This window comes from Schistocerca americana, chromosome 11 (genome assembly GCF_021461395.2).
Source record: "Schistocerca americana isolate TAMUIC-IGC-003095 chromosome 11, iqSchAmer2.1, whole genome shotgun sequence".
NCBI lineage: Eukaryota > Metazoa > Arthropoda > Insecta > Orthoptera > Acrididae > Schistocerca > Schistocerca americana.
The window spans coordinates 188,271,562-188,294,493 of NC_060129.1; the positions used below are offsets into that span (position 1 = coordinate 188,271,562).

At 45.8% G+C, this 22,932-nt stretch overlaps 1 protein-coding gene across 3 annotated transcripts in view; it reads right to left on the bottom strand.

Moving 5' to 3' along the window:
- LOC124553575 (neprilysin-2-like) overlaps positions 1 to 22,932 on the bottom strand; it is a 479,037-nt gene that overhangs the window by 84,493 nt on the left and 371,612 nt on the right. For all 3 annotated transcript variants that reach the window (XM_047127420.1, XM_047127419.1, XM_047127421.1), the window contains exons 3-4: positions 7,156 to 7,284; positions 3,587 to 3,835 (exon numbers count right to left, since the gene is read on the bottom strand). In XM_047127420.1, the coding sequence (XP_046983376.1) occupies positions 3,587 to 3,835; positions 7,156 to 7,284 (378 nt within the window). The remainder of the gene's footprint in view (positions 1 to 3,586; positions 3,836 to 7,155; positions 7,285 to 22,932) is intronic.

A 22,932-nucleotide genomic window follows, 5' to 3' on the forward strand; every position in this document is an offset into this window, starting at 1 on the left:
TGGCCGGACACGGGATTGAACCGTCGTCCTCCCGAATGCGAGTCCAGTGTGCTAATCACTGCGCCACCTCGCTTGGTAACCAATCCTGTAGGTTTTGTGTGTTGTCATTGGCGTTTGGCTTCTGTGTAAAATGGGACATAATTTGATAATGAATGAAGCTATGCTCAAATGAAAGGTGCTATTGTTTTCCTCATGTAATTCTCTATCTGTCTGCTGTGTCCCATCACCACCTTTCCATTCAAAAATTGCTACTTCCATTCATCTCACTTTAGTTTTCTTTTTATCCACCCGCTTTTATTTCATTAGTGTGGTTCTACACCTATGAACCACCCTGTAATCTCACCCTCAATGTAAGTGAGGGGACTGTCACCAACCTCCTCAAGGATCCACTATTACAATGCATTTCTCACAGTGTAAAGCTTTCACCTGGCTACACAGAAAGTTGCTATCTCCAGAACGTCGCATAAGTGTATGCCACAGTAAATCACATACTGAATGTGCCCAGTCTGTCTTCTGTATATTTTGTGGCAGAGGCTGCAAGAATAGACTAAAAGTGATCTGAAGGGTAAAGAAATCAGTGCAAAGTTTTCAGAACTAAAAAATTTTGCCAGTGCTGCAGAAGTTAGTTTACTGGCCACATGGTGACTGGACGTGCAGCCATCACTTTTTGAAGGACATGTGAATTTAAAACAGATGACGCTTCATCACTACCAGTAGCACGGCCACATAAGGACAGAAGCATCTACATCTACACTCATACTCCGCAAGCCACCTGACGGTGTGTGGCGGAGGGTACCTTGAGTACCTCTATCGGTTCTCCTTCTATTTCTGCAGAATCTTCCACTGGAGTTTATCTATCATCTCCGCAACGCTTTTGCGATTACTAAATGATCCTGCAACGAAGCGCGCTGCTCTCTGTTGGATCTTCTCTATCTCTTCTGTCAACCTTATCTGGTACGGATCCCTCACCGCTGAGCAGTATTCAAGTAGTGGGCGAACAAGCGTACTGTAACCTACTTCCTTTGTTTTCGGGCTTCATTTCCTTACGATTCTTCCAGTGAATTTCAGTCTGTCATCTGCTTTACCGACGATTAATTTTATACGGTCATTGCATTTTAAATCACTCCTAATACCTACTCCCAGATAATTAACTGCTTCCAGTTGCTGACCTGCTATATTGTAGATAAATGATAAGGGATCTTTCTTTCTATGTATTCGCAGCACATTACACTTGCCTACATTGAGATTCAATTGCCATTCCCTGCACCATGCGTCAATTCGTTGCGGATCCTCCTGCATTTCAGTACAATTTTCCATTGTTACAACCTCTTTATATACTGCAGCATCATCCGCAAAAAGCCTCAGTGAACTTCCGATGTTATCCACGAGGTCTTTTATATATATTCTGAATAGCAACGGTCCTACAACACTCCCCTGCGGTACACCCGAAATCACTCTTACTTCGGAAGACTTCTCTCCATTGAGAATGACATGCTGCGTTCTGTTATCTAGGAACTCTTCGATCCAATCACACAATTGGTGTGATAGTCCATATGCTCTTACTTTGTTCATTAAACGACTGTGGGGAACTGTATCAAACGCCTAGCGGAAGTCAAGAAACACGGCATCTACCTGGGAACCCGTGTCTATGGCCCTCTGAGTCTCATGGACGATTAGCATCACTTGCACAATGGCCAGCACTGCACAGTGGCGGAGGATTATGCGTCCAGAACGTTGTGTTGGCAGAAAAGCCAACACCGTGTTACCAGAGGAGGCCGAAATGCACGCGTTTTAGCTCACGCAGGCTGGCGTGAGCAGGGAAGAACTATACTGACGTGAGGTTTGGAACATGACAAGGAATTAGAATTCAGAAAGCGGACGTAATTAGTTTGATAGTTAAGTTTAATCCATTAATGATGGACGTCGGTCTTGACGGTACATGATTCACAATATTATCTGTTCAGAAGACATATAGTAACTGAATATGGCGCCTTGCTAGGTCGTAGCAAATGACGTAGCTGTAGGCTATGCTAAACTGAAGTCTCTGCTAATGAGAACGTATGTAGACAGTAAACCATCGCTAGCAAAGTCGGCTGTACAACTGGGGCGAGTGCTAGGGAGTCTCTCTAGAGCTGCCGTGTGGCGGCGCTCGGTCTGCAATCACTGACAGTGGCGACACGCGTGTCCGACGTATACTAACGGACCGCGGCCGATTTAAAGGCTACCACCTAGCGAGTGTGGTGTCTGGCCGTGACACCACACAGAAGGTCAACAATACACCATTTGACGTGACTGGAAGCTTGAAAAAGTTTTAATACTTTATTAATTAGCATGGCACATTGCATTAGCACCATCCAGTAGTAGTTTGACAAATCCTGAAAGTCTCCTCTACCTGACAAGGGAACCTCCCCATCGCAACCCCCCCCCCCCCCCCAGATTTAGTTATAAGCTGGCACAGTGTATAGGCCTTGAAAAACTAAACACAGATCAATGGAGAAAACAGGAAGAAGTTGTGTGGAACTATGAAAAAAATAAACAAAATATACAAACTGAGTAGTCCACGCGCAAGATAAGCAACATCAAGGAGAGAGTGAGCTCAAGAGCGCCGTGTTCCAGTGGTCAGCGAGAGCAGCTGTGGAACGAGAGGTACTTGGGTCAAATCTTCCCTGGAGTGAAAAGTTTACTTCCTTTATTTTCAGACAGTTATTATCTGTCCGCCCGTCCGTCCGATGCGAGGTAACTGCGCCGTAGTAAGGGGACGTTCTATGAAAACGTTAAAAACATATGTTTTTACAGAGCACAGGGAAAACCGTGCGACTGTGACACTGTTGCATTCATTTGTTGCAGTTTATGTGACAAACTCTTATGTTTTCATCACTCTTTTGGGAGTGATTATCACATCCACAAGAAAACCTAAATCGGGCAAGGTAGAAGAATCTTTTTAGGCATTCGCCAAGTGTACAAGTTAGGTGGGTCGACAACATATTCCTGTCATGTGACGCACATGCCGTCACCAGTGTCGTATAGAATATATCAGACGTGTTTTCCTGTGGGGGAATCGGTTGACCTATGACTTTGCGATCAAATGTTTTCGGTTCCCATTGGAGAGGCACGTCCTTTCGTCTACTAATCGCACGGTTTTGCGGTGCGGTCGCAAAACACAGACACTAAACTTATTACAGTGAACAGAGACGTCAATGAACGAACGGGCAGAACATAACTTTGCGAAAATAGAGAAAGTAAACTTTTCACTCGAGGGAAGACTCGAACCAAGGACCTGTGGTTCCGCAGCTGCTCAGGCTAACCACAGGACCACGGCGTTCCGGAGCTCACACTCTCCTTGAACTTGCCTACGTTGCGCATGGACTGCTCAGCTTGTATATTTTGCTTATTTTTTTCATAGTTCCACACTTCTTCCTGTTTTCTCGATTGATCTGTTTCCAGTTTTTCAAGGCCTATCCACTGTGCCAACTTATAACTAAATCTGAGGGCGGTGCGATGGGGAGGTTCCCTTGTGAGTAGCAAGAAGTAGGTGGGGAAGATACAGTGGGTAACTCTAGATATAGGCTGGGAAGCGAGTACTCACACTTGTTCATGCAGGCGCTGTACAGCTTGCGCGCCAGCTGGAAGCTCCTGGGAACGGTGCCCTCAGAGTCGTCCTCTTCTATGGCGGTCCGCAGCTTCTCCAGCAGCTGGTCGTTGATGGCCGAGAAGGTGTTCACCGACGACTTGTCGTCCGGGATGTTGGTGGTGCGCAGGTAGCTGCCGCACGAGTACTGGTAGAAGTCGTCGCAGGGGTCCACCGACGGGTCCAGCTTGTCCAGCACCTCGGACGCTGTCCGGGCAGACACCACACCGCAAATCAGTACCTCACCTCGCACCACTTCACACTGACTTACTGACTGGAATTAAGTCGGGCGATGCTGCGGGAATTAGATTAGGATATGAGACACTTAAAGTAGTAAAGGAGTATACGTATTTAGGGAGCAAAATAACTGATGATGGTCGAAGTAGAGAGGATATAAAATGTAGACTGGCAATGGTAAGGAAAGCATTTCTAAAGAAGAGCAATTTGTGAACATCGAGTATAGATTTAAGTGTCAGAAAGTCACTTCTGAAAGTATTTGTATGGAGTGTAGCCATGTATGAAAGTGAAACATGGGCGAAAAATTGTTTGGACAAGAAGAGAATAGAAGCTTTTGAAATGTGGTGCTACGGAAGAATGCTGAAGATTAGATGGGCAGATCATGTAACTAATGAGGAGATATTGAATAGGATTGGGGAGAAGAGAAGTTTGTGGCACAACTTGACTAGAAGAAGGGACCGGTTGGTAGGACATGTTCTGAGGCATCGAGGGATCACCAATTTAGAATTGCAGGGCAGCGTGCAGGGTAAAAATCGTAGAGGGAGACCAGGAGATGAATACACTAAGCAGATTCAGAAGGATGTAGGTTGCAGTAAGTACTGGGAGATGAAGAAGCCTGTACAGGACAGAGTAACATGGAGAGCTGCATCAAACCAGTCTCTGGACTGAAGACAACAACAACGACTGACTGGAGCAAGAGTAGTCCTAAAAAGGGTCATTATCCTGAGAGGAAAAATGTGATGTGCAGATTTTGTATTAATTTAATAAGGAGTAAAAAAATTTTACGTTTCTTCTGCACCATATTGGCAAAGATGTAGACACTTTAAGGTACTGATTGCAATCCAGAGACCTCAGGGATTGCTGTAGCACACATGAAAAGTTTCAGTACCATGTAGGTCTATATCTAGCTTCATGATACAATGCCATCTTTTCCTCTCTCTCAGACACACACACACACACACACACACACACACACACATACACACACACACACACACACAGCCTTTTTCTCTCTCACATATAAACCCATGACACACTTTGACTCTGTCTATCGCACACACACACACATACTTTTTCTCTTTCACACACAACCACCCCTCTCACACACACAGACACATGCGGACAAGCGCTCCCCACCCCCCGCCCCAAACAAATTCAAAAGCAATAGCTGTGTACATGGCTACAACACTAGGAGAAAGGATGATCTTCACTACTCAAGGTTAAATCTAACTTTGGCTCAGAAGGGGGTAAATTATGCTGCCACAAAAGTCTGACAGATGGCCATATACCATTTAAAAGGAAATTAAAAGAATTTCTTAATGGCAACTCCTTCTATTCATTAGATGACTTTTTGGATATAGTAAGTGGGTAATTTACCCAACCGCCACAAAAAAATTAAGTGTCATGTAATATTTTGTGTAATGTAATATCTTGTATAGACACCTTTTATTAACCTGACACGTTCCACATCATTACAAAGTGTTGTATTCATGATCTATGGAACAAGTACTAATCTACTCTAATCTAATCCCCACCCCGTCCACACACACACTTTTTCTGTTTCTCTACCACTCAAGCGCACTCATCTTTTCTTCTTCACAGCCCTGCATTTCTCTCTCTCTCTCTCTCTCTCTCTCTCTCTCTCTCTCTCTCTCTCTACAAAAACACAGACACACACACACACACTTTCCCTTGCTCTCTTTCATACCTCACTCTCCCTGCCTCTCACATGTTTCCTCTTCTCACTACACACAGCACCAGCTCTATCACGAAGTGACTGATGTCGGCAGGCACATTGATTACAAGGCATATTTCCTCTTAATCCCAAGTGCAAATGATTTACTACACTACTGGCTGTTAAAATTGCCACACCACGAAGATGACGTGCTACAGACGCGAAATTTAACCGACATGAAGAAGATGCTGCGATATGCAAATGATTAACTTTTCAGAGCATTCACACACGGTTGGCGCCGGTGGCGACACCTACAACGTGCTGACACGAGGAAAGTTTCCAGCCGATTTCTCATACACAAACAGCAGTTGACCGGCGTTGCCTGGTGAAACGTTGTTGTGATGCCTCGTGTAAGGAGGAGAAATGCGTACCATCACGTTTCCGACTTTGATAAAGGTCGGATTGTAGCCTATAACGATTGCGGTTTGTCGCATCGCGACGTTGCTGCTCGCGTTGGTCGAGATCCAATGACTGTTAGCAGAATACGGAATCGGTGGGTTCAGGAGGGTAATACGGAACGCCGTGCTGGATCCCGACGGCCTCGTATCACTAGCAGTCGAGATGACAGGCATCTTATCCGCACGGCTGTAACGGATCGTGCAGCCACGTCTCGATCCCTGAGTCGACAGATGGGGGCGTTTGCAAGACAACAACCATCTGCACGAACAGTTCGACGACGTTTGCAGCAGCACGGATTAACAGCTCGGACACCATGGCTGCAGTTACCCTTGACGCTGCATCACAGACAGGAGCGCCTTCGATGGTGTACTCGACGACGAATCTGGGTGCGTGAATGGCAAAACGTCATTTTTTCGAATGAACCCTTGTTCTGTTTACAGCATCATGACGGTTGCATCTAAGTTTGGCGTCATCGCGGCGAACGCACATTGGAAGCGTGTATTCGTCATCGCCATACTGGCGTGACACCCGGCGTGATGGTATGGGGTGCCATTGGTTACGCGTCTCGGTCACCTCTCGTTCGCATCGACGGCACTTTGGACAGTGGACGGTACATTTCAGATGTGTTACGACCCGTGGCTCTACCCTTCATTCGATCCGTGTGAAACCCTACATTTCAGCAGGATAATGCACGACCGCATGTTGCAGGTCCTATACGGGCCTTTCTGGATACAGAAAATGTTCGACTGCTGCCCTGGCCAGCTTATTCGCCACATGTCTCTCGAAAACGTCTGGTGAATGCTGGCCGAGCAACTGGCTCGTCACAATACGCCAGTCACTACTCTTGATGAACTGTGGTATCGTGTTGAAGCTGCACGGGCAGCTATACCTGTACACGCGATCCAAGCTCCGACTCAATGCTCAGGCGTATCGAGGCCGTTATTACGGCCAGAGGTGGTTGTTCTGGGTACTGATTTCTCAGGATCTATGCACCCAAATTGCGTGAAAATGTAACCACATGTCAGTTGTAGTATAATATATTTGTCGAGTGAATACCCGTTTATCATTTGCATTTCTTCTTGGTGTAACAATTTTAATGTCCAGTAGTGTACGTGTATAGCTGCAAGTAGTGAGTGAAGGGAGTAGAATTACTGACCTGCGTGCACGCAGCCCGGGGTGAGGCAGACGTCCTGAAGGCTCTGGGCGCCGGATCGCGACGCCGGCGGCTGGGCTGCCCCTGCAGACACGTTCCCTCTGGACTCCATCGCCATCGGCATCAGCGACTCTGCACGTCAACAGGCAGGCGGGTGCAAGCGTTAGCGAAGCCGCAAGCTGCAAGCCGCAAGCTGGGTGCGAGTACCGACATCACCGCGGCCAGACACAGTCCACCGTCTGCACTGACAAGCGGACACAGGCAACAACTGCAAGCGCTCACATATCTACAGGCTTTATACAGGGTGTTTCACAGTTCACGTTACACACTTCTCGAGGTTGTAGAGCGGACTTAGTAGACCAAGTTTTACAGAGGAAACCATGTTCAACGATGTACATTCACTCCTGTTTACTGTCACGTTACAACAGCTGTCCGTTTCACGTGGACCACGTCACGAAATGCTGACACGGCATCTCGGACTGCACCGTGTTGTCGCCAAGTTCGTCTCACCGCTCGTGAGTCAGACCAGAAAGACCTTCGCCTGGCAACCTGCGAAGAGCTTTTGATTCGCCCAAACTAGAACGAGATGTTCCTTAAGAGAATCACAACTGTTGATGAGACGTGGGTCTCAATACGAAAACCGTAAGGTTTTCATCTTGAGACCAAGGTTCAGTCTCCAAAGTGGATCGGGAAAGGTTCTCCGAGACCAAAAAATGCTCGTCAGGTCAGATCAAATGTCAAAGCCATGCTGGTACTCTTCTTTGACACTGGAAGATTAGTTCGTCGTAAATTGGTGCCACAGGGAGACGGACTCTTAATCGATGGTACTACCGGGACGCGTTGCGACGCGCGCGAGAAGAAGTGAGAAGGAAACGGCCTGAGATGTGGCGAGACGATTCGTGCCTCTCGCATCACCATAACGCACCCGCACATTCGTCCATGATGGTGCGTGGCTGTTCCACAAAAAACGAAATCACTGTGCTGCCTCATCTTCAGCACTCTCCAGATCTGGGTCCTGTCGATTTTTTTTACTTCCGTAGTTCAAAACCCCGTTGAAAGGACCAGCATTTGCAATTATAGACGAGATAAAAGAAAATTCGCAGAGGCGTACCGAGACTGCCTCCGGAAGTGGAAGCGGCGTTGGGAGCGATGTATCAACTGTAGAGGGGAGTATCTCGAAGGAGGTCATGCACAATGAGTAAAAGGTAGGGGCACAAAAATTTTGTAGTTTCGGAATTTTTTGAACAGACCTCGTGTTTTGCAAGAAGACCCTAATGCTGAAATTAGAGATTCCAGCTCACAATGAAGGGTCACAGACAAGCGCGAAGGAAGTCCATCGAATACCCTCTGCAAACAAACCATCCTGACATTTGGTTGAATGGAGCACCAAATCGTGGAAAACCTGTTATGACAAGATTGGCACTTGAAAATGCAGCATCCTTAATACCAGTTCAGTATCTTTCCTTTGGGCCATCCTCCCAAGATTCCTCAGTTCACGGACATGGAGAATGGCAGAATTGCACGGTTGGCAACATGGCAGCGAATGCCACGACAAGCGACTTAGTATATCCTTATCCCAGTAGCAGAGGGCGGGAGGAGGGGAGAGGCATTACATAACCTTGCTAACATGGGGATAGCATCCGATCAGATGCAAACCAGCGATTATGCTGTCAGCACCTCATCGGTTCAGTGCAGCAGACACAAATATACACGTTCAGATGCACACGAGACAGATGGGAAGAAAGTAAGTAAATAGTTTATTGTTTCAAAAGTAGTCGCCATAACTGTTAATACATTTATCCCACTGTGAGACTAGACGGATAGTGCCTTCACGGAAAAACGGTTGCGCTTGTCGACCAAACCATGATTGTATTCTGGCGTGCATCTCTCCGTCCAAGACAAACCGACGGTCACGACCCTCTTTCCTCAGAGCTCCAAAAGAATGGAAATCGGACGGGGAGAGACTGGGACTGCCCATGCAGACTGTCGGTCCGCCCACACAGCGCGAGAGCGTTACGGAGATGCTCAACAAGCTCCAGTGGCGGACACTTCAAGAAAGGCGTTACGCAATACGGAGAGGTTTATTATCGAAATTACGAGAGAGCACATTCCGGGAAGAGATGGGCAACATATTACTACCGCCCACATATATCTCGCGTAATGATCACAACGAAAAGATCCGAGAAATTAGAGCAAATACGGAGACTTACAAGCAGTCGTTCTTCCCACGCACAATTCGTGAATGGAACAGGGAAGGGGGGATCAGATAGTGGTACAATAAGTACCCTCCGCCACACACCGTAAGGTGGCTCGCGGAGTATAGATGTAGATGTAGATGTAGATACAGTATGTGATCAAAAGTATCCGGACACCCCCAAAAACATACGTTCTACATATCAGGTGCATTGTCCTGCCACTTACTGCCGGGTACTCCAAATCAGCAACATCAGTAGTCATTAGACATCGTGAAGGAGCGGAATTCACGAACTTCGAACGTGGTCAGGTGATTGGGTGTCATTTGCATCATAGGTCTGTATGCGAGATTTCCACAATACTAAACATCCCTAGGTCCACTGTTTCCGATGTGATAGTGAAGTGGAAACGTGAAGGGACGCGTACAGCACAAAAGCATACAGGCCGACCTCGTCTGTTGAATGACAGAGACCGCCCACAGTTGAAGAGGGTCGTAATGTGTAATAGGCAGATATCTATTCCGAACTGCATTAGGATCCACTGCTAATACTAGGACAGTTAGGCGGGAGGTGATAAAACTTGAATTCACGGTCGAGCGGCTGCTCATAGGCCACACATCACGCTGGTAAATGCCGAACGACGCCTCGCTCCGTGTAAGGAGCGTAAACATTGGACGACTAAACAGTGGAAAAACGTTGTGTGGAGTGATGAATCATAGTACACAATGTGGTGATCCGATAGCAGGGTGTGGATATGGCGAATGCCCGTTGAACGTCATCTGCCAGCGTGTGTAGTGACAACTTTAAAATTCGGAGGCGGTGGTGTTCTGGTGTGGTCGTGTTTTTCGTGGAGGGGGCTTGCACCCCTTGTTGTTTTGCGTGGCACTATCACAGCACAGGCGTACTACATTGATGTTTTAAGCACCTTCTTGCTTCCCACTGTTGAAGAGTAATTGAGGGATGCCGATTGCATCTTTCAACACGATCGAGCACCTGTTCATAATGCACGGCCTGTGGCAGAGTGGCTACACGACAATAACATCCCTGTAATGCACTGGCGTGCACAGAGTCCTTATCTGAATCCTACAGAACACCTTTGGGATGTTTTGGAAAGCCGACTTCGTGCCAGGCCTCACCGACCGACATCGATACCTCTCCTCAGTGCAGCACTCCGTGAAGAACGGGCTGCCATTCCTCGAGAAACATCAGCACCTGATTGAACGTATGCCTGCGACAGTGGAAGCTATCAAGCCTAAGGGTGGGCCAACACCATACAGAATTCCAGCATTATCAATGCAGGGTGCGAGGTTATTTTCGGTCAGGTGTCCGGACACATTTGATCACATAGTGCATTTCCAAGGTCGTTTCGACTACGCTACAGAAATTTAGCTGGGGAGTCCATACACAGCGTCCATACAGTCCCGCTCTCTGCCGTTGCGATTTCGATATTTTTAGAGCCCTGAAGAAAGACATTAGTGGGTACAATTACGATTTCGATCGTAAGCACAAACATTTTTGCGTGACGACATTGACCGTGTTTTCTCACAGCGGGATAAATTCGTAATTACTTACCTTTTAGCCATCTGCCTCGTTTTCACGTAACCGCCCCTTACACATCGAAGCGTTGCTAACATGGGGGTGGCGGATGGCTGCAAGCAAGCCGACATTTCCACAATTCCACTGAGAGCGCATCACCAGTACACAATAGCAAAGACTGAAGCAATATTTCAGAGCGTCGTTACCATTATGAATACAGCCAACTGCAAGCAAGCCAGCGATTGCATTGTAGGCGCATTGATTTCACAGCGGCACACAGAGGCAATATTACAAACTGTTCCTAACATGGGGATTGAAGCTGATTGCAAGCAAACGATTCTAGTGTCGAGACATCATTTCGCAGCAGCATTGTGAATTACCTCGAGAACGGTCTATTGACAAAAGCCGGCCGGGGTGGCTGAGCGGTTCTAGGCGCTACAGTCTGGAACCGCGCGACCGCTACGGTCGCACGATTGAATCCTGCCTCGGGCATCGATGTGTGTGATGTCCTTAGGTTAGTTAGGTTTAAGTAGTTCTAAGTTCTAGGGGACTGACGACCTCAGAAGTTAAGTGGCATGGTGCCCAGAGGCATTTTTTTCTATTGACAAACAGTAAACACCGCTTTAAAAAACATCGCTCTTGTGAAACACAACTAGAACTTGGCGCACACAAAGTGCTGAATACTACTGACAAGGGATTTGAAATTGACTCGGTATTTCTAGATTTCCAAAGGGCTTTTGACACTGAACCACAGAAGCGGCTTTAGTGAAATTGTGTGCTTGTGGAATATCGTCTCAGTTATGTGACTGGATTAGCCAACGGCCTTGCCGCAGTGGTAGCACCGGTTCCCGTGGGTTCACCGCACTTAAGCGCTCTCGGGCTGGGCTAGTACTTGGATGGGTGACCATCCGGTCTGCCGAGCGCTGTCGGCAAGCGGGGTGCACTCAGCCCTTGTGGGGCAAACTGGGGAGCTACTCGACTGAGAAGTAGCGGCTCCGGCCTCGTAAACTGACACACGGCGGAGAGAGCGGTGTGCTGTCCACATGCCCCTCCATAGCCGCATACAGCGGCGCCTGTAGGCTGAGGATGACACGGCGGCCGGTCGGTTCCCTTGGGTCATCCGAGGCCTGTTCGGACGGAGTTTACTCTAGTTTTTATTGGATTCGTGATTTCCCATCAGAAAGGCCGCAGTTTTCTAACAGTAACTGACGGAACGTCATCGGGTAAAACAGAAGCGATTTCTGGCGTTTCCCAAGGTACTGTCATAGGCCCCCTGCTGTTACTTATCTATATAAACGATTTAGTAGGCAATATGAGCAGCCGCCTTAAGTATTTTGCAGATTACGCTGTAGTTTATAGTCTGGTAAACTAATCAGAAGATCAAAACAAATTGCAAAACGATTTAGAAAAGATATCTGTATGGTCGAAAATTTGGCAATTGACCCTAAATAATGAAAATTGTGAGGTCATCCACATGAGTGTTAAAAGGAATCCATTAAACTTCGGTTGCACGATAAATGAGTCAAATCTAAAGGCCGTAAATTTAGGTAAATACTTAGGAGCTACAATTACGAACAACTTTAACTGGAAAGTTTTGTGTTAGCACGAGAGCCAACACCGTGTTACGAGTGGAGTCCGAAATGCACGCGTTTTAGCTCGCGCAGGCTGGCGTGAGGGAAGAACTATACTGACGTGAGGTCTGGAACATGACAAGGAATGAGAATTCAGAAAGAGGACGTAATTAGTTTGATACTTAACCTTAATCCATTAATGATGGACGTCGGTCTTGACGGTACATGATTCACAATATTATCTGTTCAGAAGACATATAGTAACTGAATATGGCGCCTTGCTAGGTCGTAGCAAATGACGTAGCTGAAGGCTATGCTAACTATCGTCCCGGCAAATGAGAGCGTAATTTGTCAGTGATCCCCTTGTGGCAAAGTCGGCTGTACAACTGGGGCAAGTGCTAGGAAGTCTCTCTAGACCTGCCGTGTGGCGGCGCTCGGTCTGCAATCACTGACAGTGGCTACACGCGGGTCCGACGTATACTAACGGACCGCGGCAGATTTAAAGGCTACCTACCACCTAGCAAGTGTGGTGTCTGGCGGTGACACCACAGAAAGAACACACAGAAAATGTTGTGGGTAAACCAAAGACTGCGTTTTGCTGGCAGAACGCCTACAGGTCTACTAAGGAGACTGTCTACACTACGTTTGTCCGTCCTCATTCGGAGTTCTGCTGCGCGGTGGTAGGATTAACGTACATATGGAGAAAGTTCAAAGAAGAGCTGAAGTTTTGTATTATAGTTCCTAATGTGGCGTTATCATTGGCACGTGCAAGGGTCGACGGGTGCAGAGGCCCAGCGCTGGGAGTGTTTGGTGTACTGTGTGTTCAGACACACCTCTACTGTGGCCGGCATTAAATTCCGATGTCAGTTCCGCCACAATTGGCCGCCTGTTTTGTTTTACTAAAGTGCGCGTCATTTACGACGGCGGCCGAGTTTAGGTTCGTTCTGCGCATCTGACGTCACAAAACACAGTCAGCCAATGAACAGAGAACGACGTTGCCAGAGCTCGACTGCAGTGCAGAGCACGGACGAGTGTCTTCAGTTTTAGAAACGTTCAGTCATAAATAAAGTAATTGAACAAAAGCAATGACTTGATAGCAGACTTTCTTTTATAGAAAGTTTGGAAAAAGCATTCTTCATACCAATTGCTTCATATTCTACTAATTAATTAAACGAAACAAGCAATAAGCCTCCTAATTCAGGCGATAGCAAGGAAAGGTGTTTGTATCATTCTCACTAACCGCTTTCGCCCGCATCTCGTGGTCGTGCGGTAGCGTTCTAACTTCCCACGCCCAGGTTCCCGGGTTCGATTCCCGGCGGGGTCAGGGATTTTCTCTGCCTCGTGATGGCTGGGTGTTGTGTGCTGTCCTTAGGTTAGTTAGGTTTAAGTAGTTGTAAGTTCTAGGGGACTGATGACCATAGATGTTAAGTCCCATAGTGCTCAGAGCCATTTGAACCATTTTGAACTAACCGCTTTTTCGGAATAAGGAACAGCAGTAATTGTTTATTTCCTATTGTACTTCGACGAAGAGTGAGTAATTCATAATCATACCAACAGTGTTTGTCTGTATTTTGTGTGATAGTTTAGAGTCCTCCAGGAATTCTATTGAACGACGAACTGCGTTAGCGTGATAGTTGGAGCGTTTCGTTGTTAAATCAGAGGATCTGAGTTCAAACCTCATTCGGTGCTATATATTTTCTTTAGTTAAAAACAATATCGAAGGGTCTTACTTCATGAATTTTATTCGTTTGAATGTAATTTTTTGAAATTTATAGTGCTCTGTCTCTTCATTATAATCATAATAAGTTTTCGGTTTTCTCTAATTTTGTCCTCCAATATTTCTCTTCACAGCAATTAAAAACAATGAAAAGGCACACATACAATATTCATGTTATCTGTTTTGTTTGTATATCTTCTCTTCCGCAGTCGCTGTTTTACTAATATTATTGAGATATATTCCTTTGCGACAGTATTTAAACTATTATTTAGAGCAGAATTTCGGCTCGTACGTTGGCGAGCTACTTGATTGTCTGACGCAATTCTTTGCTTCGCTGCTTTGGGAACATCATCATATTCAATGTTTTCATCAACTGATCTATGTTTTGGCAAGTATATGCTGTCCATGGTTACAAACACAAATTTTTTGCGCATTGCGCCTCACTGACAATTTTAGTTTCTGTGTTTTATTACGTCGACAATTCAGTTTTGTGTACTTCGCCAATTTTAAACAGAACTTTTCAGAAAAAAGCGAAATGACTCTGATATAAATAAAACTTTTATTACAGTCGTGAAAGATGGAATATTTCCAAATTTATAAACACTGTTTATGTTATAAAGGGTGTTCATTTAAACTGAGAATATGCTTTTGTAACTGCACAGTTTTGTTTAATGTATTTTGTCTACTTCCTTTTCATTGATTTAAGTGCTTTAAAATAAAGCCAAACGCACCCGGTGTGAACAAAACTTTTATTACAGTCGCGAAAGAAGGAATATTTCTCAGTATTACATACGACACCTATCTGGTACTCAAATTAAATGAGATATTGTTATACAGTAAATTTTATATGAAATTTAGGTATCTTGTCAGCATTTCATTCTCAACATTGTGGCAAGTAAAATCGACCATACGGAAAGTATACGCTATGCGCTTTTGCCTCTGCAAACTCTTCAATATTTCGTGCAATGGTTTACTACATTCAATGCTGCACAATAACTGCTTCAAACATCGAAACAAAATTAAGTCATTTATGGGAGGAAGCTACCAGTCAAGAAGATGTGTAAAAATCAAATTTTTGGGCCAAATAGTTTTTGAGAAATCGAATGATAAGTGTGTCAAAGCAGTCGGAACACCATGTGTTCAAAATGGTTCAAATGGCTCTGAGCACTATGGGACTTAATATCTATCGTCATCAGTCCCCTAGAACTTAGAACTACTTAAACCTAACTAACCTAAGGACAGCACACAACATCCAGTCATCACGAGGCAGAGAAAATCTCTCACCACGCCGGGAATCGAACCCGGCGCGGGAAGCGACTGTTGAAGGAAATAGCTCTTTAAGTTCCAACTGCCTTTATGGGCACACTGGCGCTGAGGGAGAACTTTTTTCCTCAGTATGCTGAGTTTGTGGCAGTTCACAAAGGGCAACCTGAGTGCCTCGAAGTCACCCCGGCCCCGCCGCATGATAAACAATAGGAGACGTCAGGGCAGCCCCCCCTGCCCCTGAAAGTAGTCTGCAAGAATTACTGCTTTTACTGGTGGAGATTCACCAGCCTGGCTGTAAAACTGACGGTGATACGCTCTCCAGGCCACCCACAAGCAGGTTCTCGTCGATCCTGTTTGTTTTTAGTTCGCTCGTGAAAACTGGTGTGGAAGTCTGCTGACATCTTAGCTGTCTGCACCTTCTGGTCTCTGTTCTCTTGGATTTAAAGGTACATAGCGTGAGCATGGTCGGAACTAGGGCTCTTGACAAAATATCGATGTACTGATATATCGAAATTTAATTTTTATGTACGTATGTAGCGATATGTCGGTGTGTGTGTGTGTGTGTAATTATATACCGATGTATCGACATATCGCTACATATGTACATAAAAATTAAATTTCGATACATCAATACATCGATATTTTATCAATTTATATAATATTAAGGGGACGTTTACTATTTTTTGGTTCAAAAAATCGATTTTTTTATAATTGCATTTCTGGGTCCATAAAAGTGTTAGGAAACACCCCTGCAACGGTTTTTCCGAATAGGGAACGGAAATGTTTGTTATTCGCGGTGGAACGATCACATAAAACACATAGTGGGGTTAAAAACCAGCAACCTCCTACTGAGCTGGGGGTGATAGGGCGGAGAGAGAAGAGATAGGAGATGGACGGTGGGTGCGCCGGCTTCTACACAGACGGGTCGCGGAATTCCCTCCACTTTGCGAATGAAACTGTCAGGCCGGCAGCTGCGATCTGGAGCGCTAAAGATGGTATCGCCTTCAGGCTCCGCGCCTTTCTCCCACGCTGGACTGTCTGGCACCGCCGCCTCTAGCTGTTTCCCGTGCCTACCCCACCAGCAACGCGATAACGAAAGCTCTGCTGCACAGGGAGAGTTCGCAGCAAACGCAACGCATTATTACTCGGATCTTGAATAAAATTCTGGACGAGCTGAAATATGTTGCCATCGGAGCAAGAAGGTGAGTATGCTCCTATTTATTAAACGAGAATCAAATACTAAAATGTAGACTTTCACGGCCGGAAATATCATGTCCATTATAATTATCCGGGCTGTTATGCCGTGGTCGGTTGATGAATCTGTGTCAATTCCCAACGTTTCGTCCCCGTCTGCGGGGGACATCTTCAAGGGGGTCCGTAGCTCGATGGAAGGTCCAACACACCCACTGGCTCGCTACTGACTGCAGCTAAATTCCGTGTCCGCGCGCTCCCGCGCCGAGGTGTGACGTCACGCGTTTTGAAAACGTCAGTGCAATTGGCCGCTGTCCGCTGCCGTCGATCGCCGTTGCCATCACCCAGTAGTCACCGGCATCCATATGCCGTTTAATTTCACACCCTCCTACTTACGATTGAAATTATTTGGGTGTTTAGCGATTTCGATTGCCTCCCTGTAGAGCCTTTCGTAATATCCGCTTGTGGCCGCTAGTACTTGCGTCTCCTCCAAACGAATGTGGTGGTTGCCTGGCTGGAAAGCATGCTGCGCATCAGCGGATCGTTCCGTTTCTCCTCTTCTACAATTGCCCTTGTGCTCTTCCAAACGTTTTGAAACAGTTCTTTTAGTCGTACCCACGTAAACATCTCCACAGCTGCATGGGATCCTTTACACTCCAGCTTTTTCCAATGGTTTGCGAGCGTCCTTGGCAGGCTTAAGGTATTCCTGTATCTTCCTGGTGGGCTTATAAATCCGGTAATATTCCGCTTCGTCAAGATCCTCCCTATTCTTCCCGTTACATTTTTAACAAACGGCAGGAAGACCTTAGATTTTGCAGTAGCCTGTACGTCACTATGATTTCTGCGTGGCTGTCTCAACGCACGTTTTATTTCGGCGGACGAACATCCGTTCTTCGTTAGTGCATTGCGGAGATGTTCCATCTCAGCGTCGAGCAACTCAGGTTCACAAATGTTTTTAGCTCTGTCCGCTAACGTCTTGATAACACACCGCTTTTGTTGTGGGTGGTGGTTCGAATCCCGGTGCAAATAACGGTCCGTGTGCGTGGGTTTGCGGTATACTGAGTGGCCCAAACTACCATTTTCGTTTCTAAAAACAAGCACATCGAGGAAATGTAATTTGCCGTCTACCTACCTATTACGATTTACGAAATTTCAGTCACCAACTTTCTCTTCCGAATGCGAAAATATTTTGTTGAGCCCAACCTACATAGGTGGGAATGATCATCAAAATAAAATAAGAGAAATCAGAGCTCGAACAGAAAGGTTTAGGTGTTCGTTTTTCCCGCGCGCTGTTCGGGAGTGGAATGGTAGAGAGATAGTATGATTGTGGTTCGATGAACCCTCTGCCAAGCACTTAAATGTGAATTGCAGAGTAATCATGTAGATAAAGATGTACCTCCTCCTCCATTGTAAACTGGTTTCTCGAGTTTATACTATTCAGATATTCGTGGAACCGGCTTAGTTCCTCCCTGCCATGTCTCCACAGCACAAACGTGTCATCCGCATATCGGAACCATACCTTTTTTTTCTGGCAGTATGGTATCTGTTTTTCAAAACACGTGACGTCACGCCTCGGCGCGGGGGCGCGCGGACACGGAATTTAGCTGCAGTCAGTAGCGAGCCAGTGTGTGTCTTGGACCTTCCACCGAGCCACAGGCCCCCATGGAGATGTCTCCCGCAGTCGGGGACGAAACGTTAGGAATTGACACAGAATTCATCAACCGACCACGGCATAACAGCCCGAATAATTACAATGGACACGAAAATCAAAGTTAGTTAGTTACGTGTTCCATTGATCAATAGCACGGAAAAACCGTTATGATGTGGAACGTGTCAAATGCACAAGAAATGCGTACAGGAAACAAGTTATCTATTCCATTCCCTTAAACGGCACAAAATGCATATATTATATCTCCAGATTTATCAACTCATACTCAAGAATCCATCTATAGTATAGAAGGAGTTGTCAAGGAGGCATGATTTCAATTAGTTTTTGGGACTATTACTGGTGTCTGTCAGACATTTTATTTCTTCTGGTAATTTATCAAAAAGTTTTATAGCAGCAAATTTTACCCCTTTCTGTGCCAAAGATAGGTTAAGTGAAGGACAGTGTAGGTCTTTCTTTTTTCTGGTACCGTGGTCATGAATTCCTATGTTGATTTTAAACTGGTCCACGTTGTCGAGAAAAAGTTTCATTACTGAGTAAATGTACTGTGAAGTACAGTCATGACGATACCCTTGTCTCTGATGAACATTCCCCGTCGAGGACAGCATACTGAGTTGTATTACTTAAGAAGTATTCGAGTCACTCACACGTCTGTCAACTTATTCCATATGCTCGTACCTTCTTTACCGGCCTGCTAAGAGCCACCATGTCCAATGCTTTCCGGAAATCTAGAAATATGGAATCTGTCTGTTGCCCTTCAGCCACTGTTCTCAGTATATCATGTGAGGAAAGGGCAAGCTGAGTTTCGCACGAGCAATGTTTTCTAAAACCACGCTGATTCGTGGACGTAAGTTTCTCAGTCTCAAGAAAGTTTATTATTTTCGAACTCAGATTGTGTCTAAGGATTCTGCATATCATCTAGAATATGAAGTTTTACATTATTTCAGTAACAGGAGAAACATGAACCTACTGGAAATCAACAGACACCACGACACAGGATGCCAGTCAAATAACAAATGACCAGACTCAGTTTCCATTATCCCCTTTGCCACATTAAGTTTTCGTTACAAACACTAGAGTCAAACGTACATTTATCTTATTTCTCATCTGGTTACCCCTTTTTTTTGTTAATGTAATTACGTCTGTGTTTCAAAAAATGTAATGTTTTCCTATGTGAACATTTTGTCATTTTCCTATCTTCTGCAAGCCGGCCGCGGTGGCCGAGCGGTTCTTCGCGCTTCAGTCTGGAACCGCGCGACTGCTACGGTCGCGGGTTCGAATCCTGCCTCGGGCATGGATGTGTGTGATGTCCTTAGGTTAGTTAGGTTTAAGTAGTTCTAAGTATAGGGGACTGATGACCTCAGATGTTAAGTCCCATAGTGCTCAGAACCATTCGAACCATTTCTTTTTATCTTCTGTACAAATACTATCTGTGTAAGTCACACACTATGTTTATTTGTGTTCGTGACATTCAGATTTGAACTTAACATGGCCTGTGAAGCCGAAAGTCGGTCCAGGACAAAATAAATACAATTTTACAGATTATAAGGAAGTGTTTTCCTTTTGAATACTAAAGCACAAAACCTTAACATCTTCTCCTCCCGCGTACGGAACGCATGTAACGCCAAAGATAGACATGCCGATAGTCTGCTCACCTTTCGAGATGTACCACTAGCTACTACAGCGCTATGAGTGGTCAGTTACTGATCTCAGCTACTGTTTTTCCACCGCCCGCAGTGGAAGAACGGTAAAACGGTGTCGACATTGTGCAAGTGTAAATTTTAATTCACTTATGCACATGTTAACTATCTTCAGCCGAACGCTACTTTATTATCGACAGACTGTTAACGGAGTACTGCCCTCCTGTAGCACTAAGATAGCACTTCCTAAGAATTTGTTGCGCGGGTTTCACGTGTCTGTCGTACATGACACGAGCGATGTGTACCTCGTAAAAAATTTTTCATTTGTAAATATTCAGCAGTAATTCGTTACCAGTTCTGGCACATTTTGTTGTTTTTGAGTAACAATATGTGAAGCGGCTATAACAATGACAATAATACACACATCAAAAAAAGTTTTGCAACTCCCAGGATCCCAGACAGACGTTGACTGTGGACACTGTATCGCAGAGACAGTCCCTTTGACTGTTCAGAGATGTCACTAAACCCGCCCAATGATGCAAACAACCATGCATGAGCAGCGTCTATTAGACGGAGGGGCTGCGACAGCCGATCAGTTCCACTCATCCCACCAGGAAGGAGGTACACGGCTCGTGTAGTCTGTAGTTCAACCGTGCCTAGGCAGTCAACACCGTAGTTAAAAAAAAAGTTCAAATGTTTGTGAAATCTTATGGGACATAACTGCTAAGATCATCAGTCCCTAAGCTTAGACACTACGTAACTTAAATTAAAGGACAAACAAGCACACCAATGCCCCACCGCGGTTAGATTGCGTTCGCATTTTACTTTGTGCCAGGAAGGGCTCTCAACAAGGGCAGTGTCCAGCCGTCTCTGAGTGAACCAAAGCGATGTTGTTCGGACACGGAGGAGATACAGACAGACAGGAACTGTCGATGACATGCCTCGCTCAGGCCGCCCAAGAGCTAATACTGCAGTGGATGACCGCTACCTACGGATTATGGCTCGGAGGAACCCTGACAGCAACGCATGTTGAATAATGCTTTTCGTGGAGCCGCAGGACGCCGTGTTACGACTCAAACTGTGCGCAATAGGCTGCACGATGCGCAACTTCACTCCAGACATCCGTGGCAAGGTCCATCTTTGCAACCACGACACCGTGCAGCGCGGTACAGATGGGCCCAACAACATGCCGAATGGACCGCTCAGGATTGGCATTACGTTCTCTTCACCGATGAGTGTCGCATCTGACTTCAACCAGACAATCGTCAGAGATGTGTTTGGAGGCAACCCAGTCAGGCTGAATGCCTTAGACACACTGTCCAGCGAGTACAGCAAGGTGGAGGTTCCCTGCTGTTTTGGGGTGGCATTATGTGGGGCCGACGTACGCCGCTGGTGGTCACGAAAGGCGCCGTAACGGCTGTACGATACGTGAATGCCATCCTACGACCGATAGTGCAACCATATCGGCAGCATATTGACGAGGCATTCGTCTTCATGGACGACAATTCGCGTCCCCATCGTCCACATCTTGTGAATGATTTCCTTCAGGATAACGACATCGCTCGACTAGAGTGGCCAGCATGTTCTCGAGACACGAACCCTATCGAACATGCCTGGGATAGATTGAAAAGGGCTATTTATGGACGACGTGACCCACCAACCACTCTGTGGGATCTACACCGAATCGCCGTTGAGGAGTGGGGGAATCTGGACCAACAGTGCCTTGATGAACTTGTGGATAGTATGCCACGACGAATATAGGGATGCGTCAATGCAAGAGGACTTGCTACTGGGTATTAGAGGTATCGGTGTGTACAGCAATCTGGACCACCACCTCTGAAGGTCTCGCTGTATGGTGCTACAACACCCAATGTGTGGTTTTCATGAGCAATAAAAAGGGCGAAAATGATGTTTATGTTGATCTCTATTCCAGTGTTCTGAACAGCTTCCGGAACACTCGGAACCGACGTGATGCAAAACTTTTTTTGATGTGTGTATTTACGAAATATGAAATGAGTGTATACCACTAAACTCCATTTACATAGTTGCTTGCCTTGAATCTGTCGTATAAGAGACATCGTTCTTTGTGGAAAATATAGCGAATAATTTTTGAAAACAAATACATTTTCTTTACGTTGTTGGTCATTCTGGTAGCGGATCTGAAGAGGTTCAAATCTTCTCCACTGTTATTTAAGACCGCGAAGAAATCATTGCCAAGAACGACTGCTGCCCTCTCGCCAGAATAAGACATGCAATCAACTACGATGCGGCACTCGGAACAGAACTATTACGAAGTCAACAGGAAGGGTTTGCGGTGTGCTGTACGTGACTCACGCATTTCTGCCTGCGCTGACTACAACCTAGGGAAGTGAACAACAAATCCGTCAAAACGAATAACGCCCGTGTGGGACCAGACAAGGCGAGTGAATAATCTACGCAATGACGCAGTCGCCGTGACGCATCCTCGTGGGAGGGATGTGGGCTACGTCAGCCACCGGGGATGAAGCAGTTCCCGTGTTTGCTTCGCTGCGTACAATTAAGACCTCTGCAGAAGAAATATTCGATCTACTGCAATTATCCACTGCTCTACAAAATCACTCGAAAAACTCGTAGAACCAGCACGGCCTTAGAAAACTGAAATTGAAGTAGATACTTCCTGTGAGTTACTACGGACGGGGGTCATTGTTGGCAACCGGAATAAAATAATAATTGGATCCTTTTACCAACCGCCCAATTCAGATGATACAATTGCTGAAAGGTTCAAAGAAAACTTTAGTTTCATTTCAAACACGTACCCGACTCATACGATAATGTTGGCCAAAATACATGTTTAATTCCGGAGGTACGCATAAAATATCATCCGAAATTGTGTTAAACACATTCTCTGAAAATTATTTCGAGCAGTTAGTTCATGAGCCCATGCGAATAGTAAACGGTTGTGAAAATACACTTGACCTCTTAGCATCAAATAATCCTGAGTTAATAACCAGCATCAAAACCG